The sequence below is a fragment of the Bactrocera dorsalis genome, chromosome 2 (assembly GCF_023373825.1).
Source record: "Bactrocera dorsalis isolate Fly_Bdor chromosome 2, ASM2337382v1, whole genome shotgun sequence".
Lineage (NCBI taxonomy): Eukaryota > Metazoa > Arthropoda > Insecta > Diptera > Tephritidae > Bactrocera > Bactrocera dorsalis.
Window position 1 is genome coordinate 56776076 of NC_064304.1, and position 18013 is coordinate 56794088.

General features: G+C 40.4%; 3 protein-coding genes across 5 annotated transcripts in view; 1 reads left to right on the top strand and 2 right to left on the bottom strand.

Annotated features, from left to right (window-relative positions):
- The window catches only part of LOC125776322 (uncharacterized), a 215221-nt gene extending 200242 nt beyond the window's left edge, over positions 1-14979 (bottom strand). Inside the window, exon 1 of the mRNA XM_049448050.1 lies at positions 9137-14979. Coding sequence (XP_049304007.1) covers positions 10339-11916 — 1578 coding nt within the window. The 5' untranslated portion in view covers positions 11917-14979 and the 3' untranslated portion in view covers positions 9137-10338. The remainder of the gene's footprint in view (positions 1-9136) is intronic.
- Positions 1-18013, top strand: part of LOC105233704 (uncharacterized) — a 746688-nt gene that overhangs the window by 677714 nt on the left and 50961 nt on the right. The window lies entirely within an intron of this gene.
- The window catches only part of LOC125776323 (uncharacterized), a 213877-nt gene that overhangs the window by 75040 nt on the left and 120824 nt on the right, over positions 1-18013 (bottom strand). The window lies entirely within an intron of this gene.

Sequence of the window (18013 nt, forward strand, 5' to 3'; positions counted from 1 at the left end):
AACACCCGGCAATCCATCCACCGCTGCTACTCCAAAAGTAGAAACTGCTTGCTCCTCGAATGCGCTCATTCCATTTATCGGAGGGCCTCCACCAGTCGCTTGCGCATGTGCCTTCAGTTTGCGCACTCGCGATCGCAACTGATGTTTCCAATGCATCAATGATTATAGAAACATACATATTTTATTAATGTGAAACATACACAAGCATTTATGAACTTACCTCCCTCCACTTGGCTGCCGACCGAGTAGGACCTCTTAAGGCATTTAAATTGTCTGCTAACTCCGACCAAAGTATTTGCAGCCCTTGAGGGTTGGTCGGAGTTAGCTTCCCCCGGTGCAACTCAGGATGTTGCTTGCAAAACATTATGTAATGTTGCAGCTGCTCCTGAGTTGTCCTTTCCGTTTTTGTACGCCTAGGAATATATAAAATTATTGTATATATAGTTAAGTATCAAACGAGTTCTTTCCGTTATAAGTATAAAAATGAGTTCTTTTGGTTGTATTTATTTAGCGAGTTCTTTATTCAACAATTTCAAACGTACAACTGACTTCTTCAGATTACTCTAGAATGCCCAAAGCGTGCTTAAAGCGAATAACGGGTGGAGTGGGCGACATGATAATTATTGCAATAGGAAATGGGAGACAAGGAGAAATAGAGATTAAGTGTTGGGAAGCGTACGGAATATGATGTGTAGGGTGTGGGGAATATCTGGATACATAACACCTCCACCCTTAGGAAATTTGCGTCTCTGCAAATTATTCATATTACATAAATTTCTTTAATAGATTTATAACCCATACATTTAGTTTTAAACATTTTTTTTTCCTCATATTACATAAATTTCTTTAATTGATTTATAACTCATACATTTAGTTTTAAACGTTTTTTTTTTCATACTACATAAATTTCTTTAATCGATTTATAACTCATACATTCCGTTTTAAACGTTTTTTTTCATATTACATAAATTTCTTAAATTGATTTATAACTCATACATTTAGTTTTAAACATTTTTTTTTTCAAATTTAAATTTTGTCTTCATTCATTTTGGAATTTATATTTGCGTTTCAATTGTGTTTTATAATATTTCGTTCTTCGTTTATTTGATGTGTCTATCACATAATTACCATGACGCTCATATTTATCCAATTTTTTGTATTTAGGTGTATTCTTTGCAATTTGTCTGTTAACTACTACGTTATCCAACTGAATTGACTCATGGTGCCTCTTTTTGTTAAGCCGATTGCTCCTTTCAATTTTTTCCTCTTCGTATTTTCTAGATAAGTTCTGAATCGATTCTTTGTCAAAATTTTTAATTATAAAATCAATTGGCCTCATTTTTGTTGTTGAATGTATTGTGTTATTGTACGAGTTAAATATTTTGAAAAATTTGTCACTTAATTCTACTGTCTTATTGCTTTTATCTGCTTCTATTATTCTCAAATGTTCGTTTAGAGTACCGTGTAAACGTTCGATGTCAGAGTTACCTGTTTTGTGCCATGGGGTGGTTACATGTGTCGCAATGTTTTCCTCTTCCAAAAACAATCTTACTGCACTGTGCAATATACAGCGTTCGTTGTCAAAAACTAGTTTCCGCATTTTGCCTAAAAATTGTATACGTTGCTTCAAAGCTGCCAAGATCGCAATCCAATTCCTGTCGTTAAGTTTATGGAACGTTGCGTATTTTGAAAATTTATCTATTGTTGTGAGATACATTACATTTCTGTATGGAAACCAAATATCTATGTGGACTATGTCGTTGAAATACTTTGGAGTTTCTGTTATTTGATGAGGATGTTTAACTGGATTTCTGTCGTGTTTTGCTATTTTACAAATTGAACAATTATTAATGACTTTGGTTATTATTTTAAATAATTTAGGGTAAAAAACTTTATTCTTCAATTCAAGAAATATTTCTTGTATGCCTCTGTGATTGTTACGAAGGTGTTCGTTTTCTATTATAGTTAGTATTTCATTTTTGTCCGTAATTTCCATTAGTTTTGTCTTTGATCTATACAATGTTAGATTTTGAATTTGAAAATTCTGAGTATAAATGTCTTGAAATTTAAGAAAAAGTTCGTCGTTCTCACAAAAAATGCACATTAACCCATTCTCTAACAATACTTTTCGCATTATTTCTTTTAAATTTGACTTTTCTGTTACAACAATGTGTGATTGACACTTTTTGTGTACAATTTTTATAAAAAACTTTTCGTTTTCGCCATATCTAAGATAGATTTGATTTTTGAAATAATTAATGGATTTCTCTGTAAAAAAAATGTTTTTTAAATTATCTTCCTGCGCACTGTGAACCGTTCCGTCCGTGGACCATGTCTCTAATTGTTCTTCACTATTATTGTTTTGAATAGTTTCATTATTAAATAATATTGCTGTTTTGCGATCCTCATTCTTTACGTATCTACTTAAGCTATCCGCTACCGTGTTGTCCTTACCTTTTATATAGGTTATGTCAAAATCGTACTCGTTAAGAAGAATTTTCCATCTTTGTAACTTCATGTTAGGCTCTTTGAGATTGTTTAACCACGTCAAAGGTTTGTGATCGGTTTGAATTGTAAACTTGCGACCGTATAGATATGTTCGAAAATGTTTTACAGACCACACAACAGCAAGCATTTCTTTTTCTATAGTCGAATAGCGTATCTCATGGTCTGATAAAGTACGTGATGCAAAGGAAATTGGATGGCTGCTTTGGCTAAGCACAGACCCGATGGCAAACTGAGATGCATCGGTTGTTAATGTAAATTTTTTATTAAAATCCGGTGGTTGTAAAACTGGTTCACTTGTAACTAACTTCTTCAATGTTTCGAAAGAGTTTAAAAATTCACTGTCTTTAGTGTCAACAACGCAATCCTTTTTTAAATATCGAACCATTGGATAGGCAACCTTTGCATAATCACGTATAAATTTCCGATAATACCCTGTGATACCCAAAAATTGTTTAATCTCTTTCGCGTTGGATGGTGGTGGCATCGCTGCGATTGCTATAATTTTTGATGTATCCGGTCTGATGCCGTCAACTGAAACAACATGGCCTAAAAATTTCGTTGTAAATGCTGCGAAGTGACACTTTTCGCCTTGAATTCTCAAATTTGATTCTCTTAGTTTCCTAAAAATTTTCGTTATAGAGTCAATATGTTCTGTAAAGCTAGTAGAAAAAATTAGAATATCGTCCAGGTAAACGACGCAAATTTTATTGATATAATCTCGTAAAACGTGATTTATTAGTCTTTGGAAAGTCGCGGGAGCTGTTTTTAGCCCAAAGGGCATACGATTAAACTCGTAGTGGCCACTCGCTGTCGAAAATGCCGTCTTGGATCTATCGTCTGGATGTACTTCGATCTGGTGGAAGCCTTTAGCAAGGTCGATTGTGCTAAAATAGCTACACTTTCCCAATTTGTCGAATATGTCTTGCATATTCGGAATTGGAAACTTGTCGTCCATCGTCTGTTCGTTTAGCTTCCTGTAGTCTATTACAATTCGCCACTTTTGTTCGCCACCGTTGTCGATTTTTTTTGGTACGACCCATAGAGGCGAATTATAAGGACTGTTGCTCGGAACAATTATTTTCTGCTCTAACATCTCGTTTATTTGTCTGTCTACTTCGGCACGATGCACAACCGGGTACCTATAAAGTTTGGTATAAATTGGCGAATCTGTCTTAGTTCTAATCCTATGTTGTATAACACTAGTAAACGGTAGATTGCTTCCTTCCTCGTAAAATATGTCTCGGTAATTGTTCAGTAACTTTTTTAATGTCGATTCGTCCCTTGAATTTAAATGTTTTGCAAATGTGCTATTAAGTGCACTGTCGCGTACTTTGTTTTGACAACTAAATACTTGCAAATTTTCATTTTTTAAATATTTTTCTACTTCGTACTCCTCATCTTCACAAAAATAAATCGGTAGTGTCGCATTTTCTGTAACAAGCTCCCGAGTTTTATAATTGACTATGCAGTTTAGGCTAAGCAATATATTGTTTCCCAATATACCGTCGAAATAATCGTGAAATGGTAGTTCAATAAAATCGACAAACTGATTTTCTTTCCGAAATTCTTTAAAAAGTGGTACGCTATACCGTATGTTTGTTGAGACATTTCCGTTTAGGAGTTTAATATTGAAGGTGGGCGACATTGTTCTCCATTTCGGATTGCAAAGCTTTGGGTTTATTATGCTAAATTCGGCGCCAGTATCAATAATAAATTTTAGTTTTTTCACCTTCGTATTTATGACTATATAGGGTAATTTCCTTGAGCGCCAAATTGAAAATTCTGATTGCTTTCATTCATGCCTATATCCATTGGCTCAAGTGCAGATTCTTTATGAGAAGGATTGTGATATTGGTTGTTATGAAGATGTTGGTTACGTCCAGTCAAATGATTGTATTGTGTACTATGGTTTGTTTGTTGGTTGTGATTTTGTGTTCTGTGTGACTGGTGGCTAATGTTGTGCGTTCGTCTCGATTGTGTAGAAAAATTTGGTTGTCGAGTGTTATAACTGTGTTGTTGTCTATGTTGATTTTGAAATCTTTCGTTATTATTGTTGTCTCTTCCCGTACTTCTGTAATTTAATGTCTGTTCGAAATTTCCTCTATTTCTATCGTAATTTTGTTGTGGTCTACTATTGAAATTATTGGAATTCGAGACTTTATAATTTAAATAGCCGTTTGATTTTATAATCTCGAAAGCGTTCTTTAGACTTGTTGGGTCTCGACTTACGATTATGCTTTTGACAGGTTCCGGTAACCCGTATTTAAAAGAATTTAGGGCAATTCTGGCATTGCTTTCGCTGTTTACTTCAGGGAATCTGTTTTCACTGAAATAAAGCGCATTGTTCAACCGACATAAAAGTGTTGCTAATTTATTATAGAAGTTCTCAATTGAAGAGTCACATCGACATGCTCTAATCTTGTCGATTAATTCTTCAACTGAATTTTTCTCGCCGTGATAATCGATCAAAACCTGTTTAATTGATGGCCAAGTATCTAAGTTTCCATTAATTAGTAGGGACCTCTTGCACTACCCGTAATTTTGTCTTTAATGTTGCCCATTAACAATATTTTATATTCGGATGGGAGAGGCTCCAAAATAGGCACTATTAAGTCAATTCTTTCGATAAAATTAAGTAGTGCGTCTCTATTACCATCATAATGCGGAATCGCATTTAGATTACTTGAAATAAGCTTAAATCTGCTACTTATGTCCAACTGATCCATGTTTTACGCAATTTAATTTATAAATCGAAAATTTACAATAATTTTGAACTTAACCAACAATACTTCTAATTCGCTTCTGCGTTACAACTTGTATTTATCAGTATTATAAAAATGAATTCTTAAGCTATCGATACGGTTCGTAATATTAACTTCTATTATACATACATACATTTCATTCTGTAGAATAGATTAATAATTAAAATGAAGGAAATTATGTTCTTGTTGTTGATGCTGCAATTGGTTCTGCAAAGCTTCCAATTCGACGTTTACAAGTGTCTGCTGCCTGTAGCCACTGGAGCTGTTGCTGTTTTTATTGCTGTCACTGTTGCTGCTGTTGTTGCTCGTGTATGTGATTTTTTTTTTTTTTTTTTTTTTTTTTTATTTACTTGTACCCACAATTGAACGTTTTTCTACTTTTTCACTGGTGTAACTGGTTAGGTTTTTTTTCTTACTTTAGATTTCAGTTATTATTGGTCTTGCATGTAATTTTTTCTTGTTCTTTTCGCTTTAGACTGTACTCACAATTTACGTTTCTGTTCTTTTCTTTTCTTCACTGGTCTAACTGTTAAGTTTTTTTTTTTTTTTTTTTTTTTTTACTTTAAATTTCCGTTATTATTGGTCTTGCATGTAATTTTTCTTGTTCTTTTCGCTTTAGACTGTACTCACAATTGTACGTTTTTGTACTTTTCTTTTCTTCACTGGTCTAACTGTTAAGTTTTTTTTCTTACTTTAGATTTCAGTTATTATTGGTCTTGCATGTAATTTTTTCTTGTTCTTTTCGCTTTAGACTGTACTCACAATTTACGTTTCTGTTCTTTTCTTTTCTTCACTGGTCTAACTGTTAAGTTTTTTTTTTTTTTTTTTTTTTTTACTTTAAATTTCCGTTATTATTGGTCTTGCATGTAATTTTTCTTGTTCTTTTCGCTTTAGACTGTACTCACAATTGTACGTTTTTGTACTTTTCTTTTCTTCACTGGTCTAACTGTTAAGTTTTTTTTCTTACTTTAAATTTCCGTTATTATTGGTTTTGCATGTAATTTTTCTTGTTCTTTTCGCTTTAGACTGTACTCACAATTGTACGTTTTTGTACTTTTCTTTTCTTCACTGGTCTAACTGTTAAGTTTTTTTTTTTTTTTTTACTTCAAAATTTTCCGTTATTATTGGTTTTGCATGTAATTTTTCTTATTCTTTTCGCTTTAAACTTGTTGTACGTTTTTCCACTTTTTTTTCTTCACTGGGCTAACTGCTTTGTTCAATAAATAGTTTCATCTTGCTGATTCCTTTGACCTTTTTACTTTTCACTATAGGTATTTTTCACTTTGACGAACACTGACTTTTTTGAATTTTCATAAATTTATTACTTTTTAATTTAACTTTGAGAAAAATCTTCACTTATTTTTGTCTGTACTAATCTTTGCTACTTGAAACACTCTGCTTTGCTGCTGTCGTTACGTTTTTTGATCAGTTGTGTTACGTCCGCGTTTTTCAGAAAAACGCTACGCGTGGTTCGCTTCACTTGAATTTCTTTTTCAGAAAAACACTATGCGTGGATCGGTTCCCTTGAATTTCTTTTTCAGAAAAACACTACTCGTGGTTCGCTTCACTTGAATTTCTTTTTCAGAAAAACACTACGCGTGGTTCGCTTCACTTGAATTTCTTTTTCAGAAAAACACTAAGCGTGGATCGGTTCCCTTGAATTTCTTTTTCAGAAAAACACTACGCGTGGTTCGCTTCCGACTGCGCCAGTTAAGTATCAAACGAGTTCTTTCCGTTATAAGTATAAAAATGAGTTCTTTTGGTTGTATTTATTTAGCGAGTTCTTTATTCAACAATTTCAAACGTACAACTGACTTCTTCAGATTACTCTAGAATGCCCAAAGCGTGCTTAAAGCGAATAACGGGTGGAGTGGGCGACATGATAATTATTGCAATAGGAAATGGGAGACAAGGAGAAATAGAGATTAAGTGTTGGGAAGCGTACGGAATATGATGTGTAGGGTGTGGGGAATATCTGGATACATAACAATATATATATATTTAAAATTTGCAAAATTACTTACATATGCTGATTATCCATTGTTGTGTACTTTATTGTTTGCTTATTGTTCTTAAAACAGCTGTTTGACCGCTAAAAGCTTTTTACCTCATGTGGTGACTTTTTTAAGCTTTTTTCTTATGAGGCTTGAGCAAGAATAGCCTCACAAATTATGCCTCACAAGAAATCTCTCAAATATTTCCTCTCAACTCAGTTGAAAGGTTTTTTCAGAATAGGGCTGTTAATTTAACCAACGCAAAATGAGCAAGCCAAAGCCAACTCTCGCAAGCCTGTCTCCAAGTAAGGAGTTGGCGGACTTAAAATCGTTAAGACGTCAAAGAACGGTTGCGAAGAATAGTATTTTGCGCATTAAAACGGGCCTTTTTGAAAAGACAATGTCTTTAGATCCAATCGAATTGGAATGTCGTCTAGATATATTAAATTCACATAGTGAAAAATTAATGAAGTGCCAATCAAAAATTGAAGAAATTGATGAAGACGACATGGCCAGAGGGGAGTTAGAGGACATAATCGTTGAAACGAAGTCCATAATTAAGTCAATTTTAGCGAAAAATAAAACTTCACTTGCCGAAACATCTTTTGTAGCTTCTCAAAGCTCAAGGCTCCCAAAAATGAATTTGTCGAAATTCAAGGGAGAATATTCAGAGTTTAAAAATTTTATGAGTTTGTTTGAAAGCTTGGTTCATAACGATCCAAATATCCCAGATATTGAAAAATTTATCCATTTGGTTAATTGTCTATCTGGAGAGGCTTTGGGAACAGTTAAAGCGTTTCAGATGTCGGATGAAAATTATCCGAAATCGTTGGCAAGTCTCAAAAAAGTTTAAGATAACAAATGTTTGATATTTTTCAATACAATATCTAAACTTTTTGAGCTGCCAACAATTCCAAAGCCTTCTGCGCCTTCCCTGTGTTCAATGATTGACGAAGTGTCAGCGGTATATGATTCATTGCTATCGCTGGACGATGAAAAACAAATAACGAACGCAATAATCATACACATTGTAATGACAAAGGTTGACCCTGCCACCCGATCCAAATGGAAAGAAGCGCTGGACTAAGACAAACTGCCACTGTGGAAGGACTGTGAAGCCACCCTAAATAGGAGATACCAGCAACTATCAGCGGAAGGAGTATCACACTCAAGGACGAAGCCCATACCAACAGGCAGTACGAGTCATGGGAAGCAACAATAAATGGATAGGACCAAATCGGCGCTAGTTGCAGCAAATACGAGGCAGCCTCTTTGCCAACAGTGCAAATCGAGGGATCACCATCTAACTGCCTGGACTACCTTCAAGGCTCTTCCGGTGCAACAGAGGTTCGAGTTCGTCAAATCGGTACCCTTATGCATAAATTGCTTGCGTAAGGGACATATCGTTTCCAAATGCAGAGCGGATCGATGTCGTGTGTGCAATCGATCGCATCACACACTGTTGCACCAATATCCAGTCTCTTTCCCCGCTGCACCTCATCCGCAACCATCCACCACACATGCCATGCATACTGCGAGTATGCCGGATCGGGTAATGTTGGCAACCGCAGTAAATTTAGTGAGGACCAGCTGTGGAAATTACGTGCCTGCAAGAGCTTTGCTGGACTCAGGCTCCCAGGTCAACTTTATAACGCGTTTGTCAAGTCGCGGTTAAATAATTACGAATTTTCGGCGGAATTCTGCGTAATGCGATGCATTTCGGCAAAACATCCAGACCATAACATCAATGTTCTTCTTCTTCTTGGTCCTTCCAACGGAGTAGAGGTCTTCCTCTTCCTCTGCTTCCCGCGGCGGGTACTGCGTAGAATACTTTCAGAGCTGAAGTGTTTTCATCCATCCGGACAACATGACCTAGCCAGCGTAGCCGCTGTCTTTTAATTCGCTGAACTATGTCAATGTCGTCGTATATCTCGTACAGCTCATCGTTCCATCGAATGCGATATTCGCCGTGGCCAACGCGCAAAGGACCATAAATCTTTCGCAGAATTTTTCTCTCGAAAACTCGCAACGTCGACTCATCCGCTGTTGACATCGTCTAAGCTTCTGCACCATACAGCAGGACGGGAATTATGAGTGACTTATAGAGTTTGGTTTTTGTCTGTCGAGAGAGGACTTTGCTTCTCAATTGCCTACTCAGTCCGAAGTGCACCTGTTGGCAAGAGTTATCCTGCGTTGGATTTCTAGGCTGACATTGTTGGTGGTGTTTACGCTGGTTCCAAGATAGACGAAATTATCTACAACTTCAAAGTTATGACTGTCAACAGTGACGTGAGTGCCAAGTCGCGAGTGCGACGACTGTTTGTTTGATAACAGGAGATATTTCGTCTTGCCCTCGTTCACTGCCAGACCCATTCGTTTTGCTTCCTTGTCCAGCCTGGAGAAAGCAGAACTAACGGCGCGGGTGTTGAGGCCGATGATATCAATATCATCGTCATACGCCAGCAGCTGTACACTCTTATAGAAGATTGTACCTGCTCGATTAAGTTCTGCAGCTCGAACTATTTTCTCCAGCAGCAGATTGAGAAAGTCGCACGATAGGGAGTCGCCTTGTCTGAAACCTCGTTTGGTATCGAACGGCTCGGAGACGTTCTTCCCGATTCTGACGGAGCTTTTGGTGCCGCTCAACGTCAGTTTACACAGCCATATCAGTTTTGCGGGGATACCAAATTCAGACATCGCGGCATAAAGGCAGCTCCTTTTCGTGCTGTCGAAAGCAGCTTTGAAATCGACGAAGAGGTGGTGTGTGTCGATTCTCCTTTCACGGGTCTTTTCCAAGATTTGGCGCATGGTGAATATCTGGTCGGTAGTTGATTTGCCAGGTCTAAAGCCACACTGATAAGGTCCAATCAGTTCGTTGACGGTGGGCTTTAATCTTTCACACAATACGCTCGACAGAACCTTATATGCGATGTAGAGGAGGCTAATCCCACGGTAGTTGGCGCAGATTGTGGGGTCTCCATTTTTATGGATTGGGCATAGCACACTTCAATTCCAGTCGTTGGGCATGCTTTCGTCCGACCATATTTTACAAAGAAGCTGATGCATGCTCCTTATCAGTTCTTCTCGCCGCCGTGTTTGAATAGCTCGTCCGGCAATCCATCGGCCCCTGCCGCTTTGTTGTTTTTCAGACGGGCAATTGCTATTCGAACTTCTTCATGGCCGGGTAATGGAACGTCTGCTCCATCGTCATCGACTGGGGAATCGGGTTCACCTTCTCCTGGTGTTATGCGTTCACTGCCATTCAGGAGGCTGGAGAAGTGTTCCCTCCATAATCTAAGTATGCTCTGGGCATCGGTAACTAGATAACCTTTGGGGGTTCTACAAGAGTATGCTCCGGTCTTGAAACCTTCTGTAAGCCGCCGCATTTTTTCGTAGAATTTTCGAGCATTACCCCTGTCGGCCAGCTTATCAAGCTGTTCGTACTCACGCATTTCAGCCTCTTTCTTTTTCTGTCTGCAAATGCGTCTCGCTTCCCTCTTCAACTCTCGGTATCTATCCCATCCCGCACGTGTTGTGGTCGATCGTAACGTTGCGTGGTAGGCAGCCTGTTTTCTCTCCGCTGCGACACGGCACTCCTCGTCGTACCAGCTGTTCTTTTGCACTTTCCGAAAACCAATGGTTTCGGTTGCAGCTGTACGTAAGGAGTTTGAAATGCCGTCCCACAGTTCCCTTATACCGAGTTGTTGATGAGTGCTCTCAGAGAGCAGAAGTGCAAGCCGAGTAGAAAAACGTTCGGCTGTCTGTTGTGATTGCAGCTTCTCGACGTCGAACCTTCCTTGTGTTTGTTGGCGTGCGTTTTTTGCTGCACAGAGGCGGGTGGGAATTTTGGCTGCAACAATATAGTGGTCCGAGTCGATGTTAGGACCTCGGAGCGCACGCACATCTAAAACACTGGAGACGTGTCTTCCGTCTATCACAACATGATCGATCTGGTTGGTGGTTTTTCGATCCGGAGACAGCCAGGTAGCTTGATGTATCTTCTTATGCTGGAATCTAGTACTACAGATAACCATATTTCGGGCCCCGGCGAAGTCGATCAGCCTCAACCCATTTGGGGATGTTTCGTCGTGGAGGCTGAATTTACCGACCGTAGTGCCAAAGATACCTTCTTTTCCCACCCTGGCGTTAAAGTCGCCAAGCACGATTTTGACATCGTGGCGGGGGCATCTCTCATAAGTGCGCTCCAAGCACTCATAGAAGGCATCTTTGGTCACATCGTCCTTCTCTCCCGTCGGGGCGTGGGCGCAAATCAGCGATATGTTGAAGAACCTCGCCTTGATGCGGATTGTGGCTAGACGTTCATTCACCGCAGTGAATGATAGTACTCGGCGACGGAGTCCCTCTCCCACCACGAATCCCACACCAAACCTGCGCTCCTTTATATGGCCACTGTAGTAAATGTCACAAGGACTTACTTGTCTATGTCCTTGTCCCGTCCATCGCATTTCTTGGACGGCGGTGATGTCAGCCTTTATTTTCACGAGGACATCAACCAGCTGGGCAGCGGCACCTTCCCAATTAAGGGACAGGACATTCCAGGTGCATGCCCTCAATTCGTAGTCCTTATTTCGTTTGCCATGGTCGTCATCAAAAGGGGGGTCACTCATCCGAGGCTTGTTGTTCCTTTTCATTGGGGGTGTTTTTTTACGTGGCGGGTCCCAAACCCAGCGCACAACCCTATGCAGGGGATGTTGCGCCTTCTCACTTTAGCCCGCCTTCAAACGGATGTTCTTAGGCTACCCAGAGTATACTTGGTCAAAGACCGGAAGTCGTGAGCTGCTTGAGTCATATGCAAAAGAGTCGTTTCTGGCCACTCCCAAGTGAATGGCGATCAGAGAACTTTTCTCACTTGCGTGAACTTCTACACATGACTGCATCCTCCATCAATGTTAGTGGCTGAAAAATTCCGCACAATATTGAATTGGCGGATCCAGAATTCCACAAATCTAAGAAAGTGGATATTCTATTGGGTGCTGAAACATTTTTCGACCTTTTAGTTGTTGGCCAAATTAAAAATGGTCCTAACCAACCAACACTTCAGAAAACCCTTTTAGGATGGATTGTATCTGGCAAGTACGTCAGCAATCTAAGTTCTCCTCCCAAATTACATAGCACATTATGCCAAGCTGAAGAAGACTTAACGTCAATCGATTCAGTAGTCCAAAAATTTTGGGCTCTAGAAGAATTACCTTCAGAATCAAATGGCATCAAATTCACACCAAAGCAACAAGAGTGTGAAAACTTTTTCGTAAATACAACTCAAGTATTGCCTTCAGAACGGCTTCACGTCAGAATGCCTTTTAAAGCTGACCGTAAGTTACTCGGTCACTCCTATGAAACCGCAGCTCGGCGGTTTCAGGCCCTGGAGAGAAGGACATTAAAAGATCCAGAACTTCGCAAAATGTATCTGGACTTTATGAATGAATATAGAGCATTGGGTCACATGAGCCCAACGAACAATAAGATCCCGAGTGAGCCACACTACTTCATTCCGCATCAATGCGTTTTAAGGCCCGAGAGCACAACAACCAAATTATGTGTTGTATTTGATGCTTCGAGTCGATCTTCAACTCAAATAGCGTTGAATGAACTTTTGATGGTAGATCAAACCATCCAAGAAGAGTTATACTCAACTCTTCTTCGTTTTCGCTTACATAAGTGCATACATAACTGCGGATATTACTAAAATTTACCGTCAAATAATTATGCACGAAGAAGACAGAAAATGACAGCTTATTGTGTGGAGAGAGCATCCTTCTGAGCAAATTCGAATTTTTCGTCTTAACACCGTAACATACGGCACTGCGCCTGTTCCATTTCTCGCAACACAGTGTTTGCAAATGCTCAGTGATGCCAATACAATGTAATATCCATTCGGTTCATTGGCCAACAAAAGAGACTTTTATGTTGATGATTTATTAACAGGGTCCGAAAATTTTGAGTCTCTAGATCTTTTGAGAAGTGAGGTAATTCAAATATTAAACTCGGCCGGATTCACCTTAACGAAATGGTTTTCGAACCACCCTAAATTTTTCGACAGTGATTGCACTGAAAAGTCATTAAGCTTCAATGACAAAAGTTCCACTAAAACATTAGGAATCCATTGGTTGCCGAAAGAGGATTTGTTTCGATTTATTTTAGATGAGAATTTTAATGATCTGCGAGCCACTAAACGAAACATATTGCCAGTTTCTGCTCGCCTTTTTGATCCTCTTGGATTACTAGCCCCGCTAGTTACCAAAGCAAAAATCTTATGGCAAGAGCTTTGGATCCAAAAACTACATTGGGATGAGTCGATTCCATTGCGCCTTGACACTAGCTGGCAGAACTTTAAAGCCAACCCAATGCAGCTCTCATCGATAAGCATTCGCGTTGAGTCGAGTGCCATCTGCCAAATACATGGCTTCTCCGACGCCTCAATAAGGGCGTACGGATGCTGCATATACATACGAAGCCAATCTGGTAGTGGTATTAAATGCATGCTGCTTACTGCAAAGTCTAGAGTGGCTACACTGAACACCAAATCTCTTCCGCGTCTCGAGCTCTCGGCAGCATTTTCTTCTTCGAAATTGTGGACAAGAGTAGCGCCTATGTTGAGTCGACATTTCGAAAATATTACATTTTGGACAGACTCTGAAATCGTTTTACATTGGATTAAAACACATTCATCTTCACGACAAACCTTCGTCGCAAACAGAGTGTCCGAAATCCAAGAGTTGACTGACAAAGTACATTGGCGACATGTAGCAACGAAACAAAATCCTGCGGATCAAGTGTCTCGAAGTTGTAACGTGGACGAATTGAATAATTCAATATGGTTTGGCGGTCCACAGTTCCTCCTAGAAGATCCTACATTATGGCCAATTAATAACCACTTCCAGCTCTTACCAGAAGACGAAGCATTAGAGAAGAAGAAAACTACAGTTACATTAATTTCGACTGCTGAGAAAAATTCAATATTGGACCTCATTGAAAAATTCTCTTCTCATAAAAAATTGCTTCGTGTGGTCGCATATATATTACGACGGATCAGGCGACCACCAAAATCCTCCAGGGGACAAGATCTGACTTCAGAAGAGCTAAACTTGAGTTTTCTAAAAATTGCACAGGTGGTCCAACTTCAGAATTTTCGGATGTTATTCAAAAATTGCATAAAGGTACCACGCTACCCGCAAACTTGCAAAAACTCAACCCGTTTTTGCATGAGTACTCGGATATGTCGCTGTCATTCAAATTAATCCGAGTAGGAGGTCGCCTATTAAATGCACCTCTCCCATACGATGCCAATTTCCGCTTTTATTAAATAAAAGTTCGCACTTCGTTATAACTTAAATATGGTTCCTGCATATTCGAAATCACCACGCGGGGCTAAAGCGTTGGTTGCGCTTCTTCGAGAACGCATATGGCTAATTAATGCCCGAGAAGCTTGCAGTAGAACCGTAAGAAACTGTATACATTGTTTTCATTACAAGCCGAAGTTGTAAAACCAAATAATGGGAAATTCGCCAGTCGAAAGACTTCGAGCACTACGGCCCTTTCTTATATGTGGTGTAGATTTTTGTGGTCCGATATATACAACTCTAAAAATACGCCGTTGACCACCCGTAAAAACATATATTGCAGTTTTCGTTTGCTTTACTTCCAAAGCAGTTCATTTAGAATTAGTTTCAGACCTGTCAACTAATTAATTTATTTCCGCCCTAAACAGGTTCATTGGTCGCCGAGTAATGCCCCAGAAGATGTTCAGCGACAACGCAACCAACTTCGTCGGCGCCGATCGCAAGCTGCGCAAGCTGAAAGGGGCGTTTGTGGCCCAGGCAACGGACTTGAAGGGATTCGCCGCAGACGAAGGGTTCAGCTTCACCTTTATACCACCGCGGTCGCCGCACTTCGGCGGATTATGGGAGGCCGCGGTGAAGTCCGCCAAACATCTTATCGTTCGCACAATCGGCAACGTGCTCCTCACGGCAGGGGAGCTATCAACACTGCTGGCCGAAGTGGAAGCAATCCTCAATTCTCGGCCCCTAACACCTCTGAACCAGGACCCCAACGGCGGCGAAGCGTTAACTCCGGCGCATCTCTTAATAGGGTGCTTCCTGCGATCACTCCCACCCGCACAGGTAGCAATGGACCCAATTCATTGCTGCGAGAGATGGCAGCTTGTCTCAAGCAACAGTTTTGGCGACAGTGGTCCAAAACATACCTGACGGGTCTTCAGGAGCGCACCAAATGGTTACACCCGAAACGGAATCTTCAACCCGGCGACCTTGTCCTCGTACACGAAGACAACACACCACCGCAGCAGTGGGTAACAGAACGAGTCGTCGCAACCGTCGAAGGGCAAGACGGCAAGGTGCGAGTCGCAGACATAACAACGAAGGCGGGCACGATTAAGCGCCCCATACCCAAATTAGCCTTACTTCCAATGGACGTTGAAGGAACCTGATCCTGTCAAGGTGGCCGGTGTTGCGCCAAGCGACATCTTTTGTAAATCTGAATCTAAATTTAAAAAGAAAATGAAATATAAAATTATTATAAGAACTTATGAAATTGAATTTATAAATATTGAATTGTACAAAATAGCAAACTTACCTTAATAATACATTTATATTACCTTCATTTATTATTTACCTTAATTCTATTACAATATTTAACGAAAGATAATTATTTACCCCTTGTATTTACATTACCACTAGCTTAAGCCGTTAGTTTTAAGATTTAGGCTAAGCAATTCCAAGAACGGAATAAAGAAGTCATTGTAATTTGAACGTGAAATCGATCGAGCGTGTCTTCATTTTTATCGCTATTATTTGTGACAGGCAATTAGGCTTATTAATTTTATTCGCGCCTTCCCAAGTTTTTATTATCGCTTCTCAAAAACAGCTTGTTTGTGGCCTGTGCCACATATGGAGCACCTGTATGGTGGGAGGCAGCCACGACTGTCTTGGGGTCTCAAAAGCTCCTCTTAATACAGCGTTGTATGATGCTTGCCTGTATGTCGCAACGTCTCAACGAATGCGATGCAGGTGTTATTAGGTGCACCCCCTCTTGACCTGATTGTCATACAGCGTGCTGTTGCATTCAGGTTAAGAAGGGGTTTGAGTGTGTCATTGCTGCAGAACGATTGGATTTCCGACGATGATGTGGAGAGGGAGGGATATCTAGGGAGCAAGAGGCTTCTAGATGATAGGGTCAGGTGTAAGTGGCAAGAACGTTGGGACAATAGTCCTAACGGCCGAGTGACGTACGAGTACATTCGGGACGTTGGGTTCGTTGAGGATAACCCAGACTTCAGATTTTGTCTGAGTCTGGGTTTTCTGCTTACGGGGCATGGGCCTCTGAATGCATTTTTACATCAGAGGCACCTATCGGATAAGTCGGGGTGTTTTTATGGGGCAGTTTCAGAAAACTGGTCGCATTTAATTGCGGAGTGCCCGATATACTCGGACATTAAGGATCTGGGTGGTATGGGGGATTAGCTGGACTGATGGACGATTAGATGTTAGTGTTGTGATCTCCACTAGTCGGAATACCCAACAGTTAGGGTCGTTTGCGCGTGAATTATTTAAGCGGCGAAGGCGGTTAGCTGGAAATTAGGGTTTTAGTTTTTTCGTATGATTGGTGTGTGTAAGTGATGTATGTATGGGGTCCAACCCCTGGCCACCAGTCCAGAGCAGTATGGAAGCTCAACTGGTAGTAGTGTCGGCTACGAAGTCTTACCGGAGACTTAGTTCTGGTACCACGAGGAGCAGGAGCCCTTGGAGGTAACTCCAACCTGCTCTTGCGGACTAGCCCCTCGGGGAGTATCGTGGTGGTTGTGGTTGAAGCCCAAATCGCGGGAAGAACTGACTTTGTCAGTTGAATGTGGAGTTGCATTGCAACCGAGTGCCGGACCCAAAGCACGGCAAAGGTTTTAGATGGGCCTCGAACCCGACCAAGGTGGATAGGGAGTCCCACCCTACCAATTGGAACCAAAGTGTAAGTATATGTGCAGCACTCATGCTTTGGTTCTCCCAGAGTGTAGTGTTGTGCATGCACTTACGCTTTGGGGCGCTGATCAACGCATTGACTTGATCCACCGTGCTTCGGAGCACCGTGGAATTGAGTCTTTCATAGACAGGTGGTATTCACGTAAAAACACAATGGCTTCTGTCGACAGTGACGTGAGAGCCAAGTCTCGAGTGCGACGACTGTTTGTTTGATGACAGGAGATATTTCGTCTTGCCCTCGTTCACTGCTAGACCCATTTGCTTTGCTTCCTTATTCAGTTTGCAGAAAGCAGAACTAACGGCGCGGGTGTTGAGGCCAATGATATAAATATCATCGGCATACGCCAGCAGCTGTACACTCTTATAAAAGATTGTACCTGCTCGATTAAGTTCTGCAGCCCGAATAATTTTCTCCAGCAGCAGATTAAAGAAATCGCACGATAAGGAGTCGCCTTGTCTGAAACCTCGTTTGGTATCGAACGGCTCGGAGAGGTCCTTCCCGATTCTGACGGAGCTTTTAGTGTTGTTCAACCTCAGTTTACACAGCCATATTAATTTTGCGGGGATACCAAATTCAGAAATCGAGGCATAAGGGCAGCTCCTTTTCGTGCTGTCGAAAGCAGCTTTAAAATCGACGAAGAGATGGTGTGTGTCGATTCTCCTTTCACGGTTTTTTTTTTCAAGATTTGGCACATGGTGAATATCTGGTCGGTTGTTGATTTGCCAGGTCTACAGCCAC